This window comes from Acyrthosiphon pisum, chromosome A2 (assembly GCF_005508785.2).
Source record: "Acyrthosiphon pisum isolate AL4f chromosome A2, pea_aphid_22Mar2018_4r6ur, whole genome shotgun sequence".
Taxonomy (NCBI): Eukaryota; Metazoa; Arthropoda; class Insecta; order Hemiptera; family Aphididae; genus Acyrthosiphon; species Acyrthosiphon pisum.
This window is the reverse complement of record NC_042495.1, coordinates 20,042,827-20,048,762: the sequence shown is the minus strand read 5'-3', so window position 1 is coordinate 20,048,762 and position 5,936 is coordinate 20,042,827. Positions and strand designations below refer to the sequence as shown.

Genomic DNA, 5,936 nt, shown 5'->3' with positions numbered 1-5,936 from the left:
TTTGGGTTGAATTTCCAAGAGTTACATTCCCAAACATTTCACTGCGATTTTTGTCAAAACTTATCTGGGGATTTATCTCCATTTCATCCATTGACATAACACAAAACCGATCACCCTCCTCCATACAAGAAACTTTATGTTTAAGTGGCTCAAGTAAATCATTAAATATACCAAAATTTAATTTAAATTGACGTAGCCTCCTTGTCAGCGTACTATAGGCAGGAAGAGGATATTTAGTTTCCCTAAGATGCTCATAACCATGGACTCCTAACGCAAACCGTATTTTTAAGCCTATTACAATAGTGTCATTAGCCCACTGCCGAGTGGGTGTACTTAAGGCCGATATTTGATCATCATTAAGGAATTTATGTAACAATTCATTACTCTTCTGAACTTCTTTCTTCAAGCATTCGATCTCCAGTTGAGTTAATCTTTTTTCTTCTTCAATTTTTGACATTTCTTGAATAAATGTTTTCATATTATCATTTTCGTCTTGAATACGTTTCAGTTCGGCTCTTGTTTTTTCAAGTTCTTTTTCCTTGTAAAAAAAAAAAAAAAACTAGATTTAACATACATTAAAATATTTATAGTGAATTTAATACTAATAAACTACCTAATTAAGATACCATAATTAACTTGCTGTATACATAAATTAACAAAATTAAAATAGTTTTATTTAATTAGTACCTACAAATAAATTACTTTTGAAAATACATTTTTAATAAAAAAAACTTACTATAGAATATGTTGACAATGTTTCTTTTAAGCAAGCAATATTAATGGCAGAATTTGTGGCAACGGTAGTCACATCATTACTTCCCAAAATCTAAAATAGATATATAAAAATTTAACATAACATCTTCAAACTGTAAGAAATTATTTAAATTAATTAGGTAACCTTTTAACTTACTATTTTATGCCGTGACAAAATGCTTTCATTCTGAGATGTATCAATTGCATTTTCACTGCCAACTTGACCACTACAGTCTGTAATAGTCTGTAAAAGACATAACAAACAATAGATGATTAAAAATATTATCATTTAATTTTAATTATAAAATTTAAAAAAAATTGTTGTAACATAAAATATGGATAACTGCATACTTTTTCTTATAAATCAGAATAATACGGATTCTCACCTTATAGAGCGATTTTCTTTTCGTTTCTAATAATCGAGGTGGGTTTGGTACATTAAATAATGTCGGAATTGCATTTGATTTTAGTTTTTTTATGCCACCTTGACGATGCTGTTCAAATTGACTTTCCTCAAAATGAATCTATTGAAATAAGCATAAGATATGAAATTATTTTCTGTTATTATGATAACTACTTCTTGTAAGTAAAGTAATATATTATGTTAAGGAGTAAATTATAGAAAACAAATTTTAATTGTAAACATACATTATTACACATTTATACCTACTTTATACTAAAAAAACTTACTTCACACAACCCTGACGAATTTGTAGGTACCCATTTGTCCCGGCGACAATTTTGAAGCCAAATTTTTCTTCTAGTTTCATCTTTAGGAAAACGAAATAAACGAATACCTTTCCTACGGGAATTCGTACAGTTTACCGCCGTACATCCACCCATTCTTATTTTATTTTAGTTGTGGCGGACGGCGGTATTTTTCTCTTACAACTTAATTGTTATTTTATTAAACTATGGCGGAATTTCAACAAAAAAACGACAATTCAATTGAATTCAATATTTTATATTCATTATTTTGCATATGCTGATAAGTGATAACTGATGAGCTGTGTCGCAAAATGGCGGGTTAGTATACCTACTTCTATAGTGCCCTATCGCACGCACACGGAAACATTATCTATGTATATATAATATTATAGCCTAGTTTATACTGATGGTCAACTGGTCACTCATCTTTGATCGTCACAATACTTTTAACTGTTTTGATTATGATATTGAATTTGAACCAACTAATTCAATTTTGGAATCTGTTCAAAATATTGTAACACAGCCAAGTCAAATTGAATCTGATACTTTAGTAGAAAACTTTGTTATAGAACAAACCGATCAAGCACAATATGAATATGTTGAGATCGGATCTATAAATCCTAATCAATATTTTGAGTATGATAATATAGAACAAGAAAATCAAATTCAAAATGAAAATGTAGTTATGGAACACATCAATCCAATATCCTTTGAAGAGGAAGCTGAGAATGAAACTGAAGATCCTCATATTTTACTGCCTAAAAGAAAACGTTTAAAAAACCCTGAGAAATGGAAGAGAAATATGAAAAAACTAGCAAAAAACCGTGGTGAAGAATATATAAATGCATCCGGGTTCATTGTCGAAGCCAAGTCATTAAAACCTCCTTGTGAAAATTGTCGTTATAAGTGTAGTTCTATATTAAATTTAGAAATAAGAAATAAAATTAAAGCAAAGTTTTGGGAAATGGGTGACAAAGTAAGACAACGTGAGTTTATTGTAAGACATGTAGTTCCAGTTTTACCTAAATATAAAATGAAAACACCAAATTCTAATAGAAAACTTAGCAATATGGCTTATTTTTTAGAAGAAGAAGAAGTTGGAAAAATTAGAGTATGTAAGAAAATGTTTGAATCAACCTTAGTCATAAGTGACAAAATTATAAGAAACTGCTTTAATAAGTTGAATACTGCAGGAATATTGGAACCATTAAATCAGGGAAAACATGACAACCATAAACGAATTTCAGAAGAAATGAAAAAAGATGTGTTGGATCATATTGATTCATTTCCTCGTATAAGTTCTCATTATTTAAGAGCTCAAACGCAAAGGGAGTATATTGATGGCAGCTTAACTATTTCTGAAATGTACAGATTGTATGTAATTAGTCAAGAAGAAACAAAAAAGAATGTGTACTTAAACATACATACTCAGACTTGTTTAATAAACAGAGAAATATTGGTTTCTTTCAACCAAAAAAGGACCAATGTTCTACATGTGAAGCATGGAAAAACTGCAGTGATATGGAAAAAGAAATAAACAAAACAAATTATGATGCTCACATGGAGGCCAAAATAAAATGCAGAGAAGAAAAAGAAAAAGATGTAGCAAAAGCTAGAGAAGGGATGGTACAAGTTTGCTGTTATGATTTACAGGCAGTTCTACAAACACCATGTGGAGAGGTGAATATGTTTTATTATAAACGTAAATTTAGGCGTTTATAATTTTACTGTTTATGAAACTTCTTCTAGAAATGGATATTGTTATGTCTGGAGTGAAGATAAGGCTAAAAGAGGTGCAAATGAAATTGCATCCTGTTTATGGAAATATTTAAATGACAGTATTAATAGTTCAATGAATTTACCAATTATTTTTTATTCTGATAATTGTGTTGGTCAGAATAAAAATAAATTTATCATTAGTCTTTACATGTATGCAACTATGAGACTTGAGATCCCTTCAATTACACATAAGTTTTTAGTGTGTGGCCATTCACAAAATGAAGGGGATGCCATGCACGCATGCATAGAAAAACAGAAAAAAAGAGTACTTAAAAGTGGACCTATTTATATTCCGGATCAATGGATTCCTGTAATTAGTTTGGCCAGAAAAGGAGTTCCATACATTGTAAACCAGATGACAACAACAGATATGTTAGATTTTAAAAAGTTGAGCACTCAAATTGGAACTAATTTTAATATCAACACTGATAAAGAAAAAGTTTTATGAGGAAACATAAAAGTAATTGAAGTACGTAAGGATTCTCCATTTAAATTCTTTTATAAAAATAATCTGTCTGAAGAAAATTTTAAAACCATTGATGTAACACAAAAATTAAGCAGAAGACGGAGATCGAAACCAAAAATTAATGAAGACTTAATATTGAATGAAGCCTATTCCAGACCACCGGGTATAACAAATGTCAAAAAGAAAGATTTGATGCAACTGTGTGATGCAAATGTGATACCCAACTGTCATAAGCAATTTTATGAGAACATCAATGTCTGTCAGAGAACAGATTCTGATGATGAATAAATTAATAGTTATTACATTTTTTGTTCTTATTTTATATTAATTGTAAACATTGTTAAAATTAAGGTAACAAAGAAGACTGAAGAGTAGTTATGTTATTTTATTTTGTTTTTTTAATATTTTATATTCATTTTATTTTTATAAGTTTAAATGTTTAAAACGTCGGAACTTTATTGCTCCGTAACGAATTTATTAATCGGTAACATTGTCGATAAAGCTGGGCTCAGCTCACGGCTCGTGTCTGATATCAAAATAATAGTGAAAATAATAAATTAAAAAATTTCGGCCACGTGAATGTGAAAACATCGCATAAAATATTCTATGCTCAATTGTGCTTTACCGTACTCAACTTACGAAATAATTTACGAAAAATACAAACTATATATCATACAAACAAATTTAATATGTATATATTTATATAATATAACAATGGACTATGGACATTTTAAGGAATGTGCAATTATAATTCCTAATATATTAACACCTAACCTGTAGTGTATATAATAATATATTAATATGAAAAAACGTGAAAAAAATCGAAAAAAAAATGCAAAAAAATTCGAGGCAACAGGCGGCCATGTTAAACCATATGCACTGGACAGTCGCCGCCCGGAAGACCAAACGACGGTTTCGAACTCGGACCTACCAACAACCTACGTTTGGGGAACCTACGCCTAACCTACTACGCCACGATTTGTGTTGCCAATTTCGGTTAAAACTTCATTACTTAAGCTGTAACGTTGTGTATCAACGGAGCGACGTAAACCAATATATTCGATATTATACATCGATGTATCGTATATAATTTGATGTATCTACACACTGTTTAATCTTTAATTGTAATTTATTCAATGATCTGACCGTTATTATTATGATTACATTATTATAATGTATGTTTGAATAATACATTTATTTAAATCAAACCGCAAAATTGTGTTTACGTTAAGCAATATACCAACGTAATTAAGGACCAAACAATAATGCAAAAACAAAATCGTGCACTTGTGCGTTGGAATGAAGACCGGCTGACATTTCGTAAACGCGAATTTTAAAGTGTACAAACCGAATTTGCATACAAACCGCATAAAAGAAATAAACGTAACAAATAGAGCACAAACGGCAGTTGAAAAAACGAAACGAATCGAGAAAAACGGAAAAAGCAATAAAAACGACCGACGCTGCTACGATTGCGATGGCTATAGACCGATATCGAGTACAAACCGCACAAACTATATGTGAATAGAGGAATGACGGGAATGATAATAAAATGTCGAAAAAGTGAAAAACGGCGTAAAAAGCGTAATATTTTTCGAAAAACGTTTAGTTTTGAAACATTTGAAAACCAACCGCCCGCCGCTGCGGCGAAGGTACCTACGCGATTAGACGCGTTAAGGAACGGGAACGGGAACTGGTCAGGCGGACTGTAGAAACGGAGCGGTGTTTAATTTTTTACGCCACGGGTTCACTATAGCCGGCGTTATCTGTTCCATTGGTACACTATACCTAGGGGGCGCCACGGTTCTCGGAATCTTCATTTTATAGTATAGGACTAGATTCTGGTGTTTGTCATCCCGCCTGCGGCGGAAAGACTGTGGGGGTGGTGGTGCATCTTTGTCGTTTCGCCTCGTGCTGGGTTTTTCGATCCGGCCTGCGGCGGGAACGCGGGGTCGTCGGGTATTGTCTTTTGTCATGTTGGCAGCCCTGGTTAAGCGGTAATTTTTTAACTTGGAAGAGTGTCTAGTCGTAAGGCAGGCGATTCAAGTCGATCGTACGACACAGCCAGCCAGGTAGGCAATCCGAGGATCGCAGACGACACCCCGGGCGTGTATGTCCGGTTCTGGAGTGTGTGTGTTGAAATCGGAAATTCGGATTCTGAGTTTGAGTGTCTAGCTATCGGTCATCTCGGGAGAAAGTTGATTCCCGAACGGACAATACGCCTACAGCG

At 32.5% G+C, this 5,936-nt stretch overlaps 1 protein-coding gene across 1 annotated transcript; it reads right to left on the bottom strand.

Annotated features, from left to right (window-relative positions):
- Positions 1-182: 182 nt before the first annotated feature.
- On the bottom strand, positions 183-1,596 carry LOC107882340 (THAP domain-containing protein 2-like). The gene is made up of 6 exons (XM_029489853.1): positions 1,444-1,596; positions 1,140-1,277; positions 911-997; positions 737-826; positions 299-538; positions 183-212 (listed from the first exon to the last, which is right to left on the bottom strand). Exons 1-6 carry the CDS (start codon positions 1,594-1,596, stop codon positions 183-185), a joined length of 738 nt encoding a protein of 245 aa, XP_029345713.1.
- Between the last annotated feature and the right edge of the window lie 4,340 nt (positions 1,597-5,936).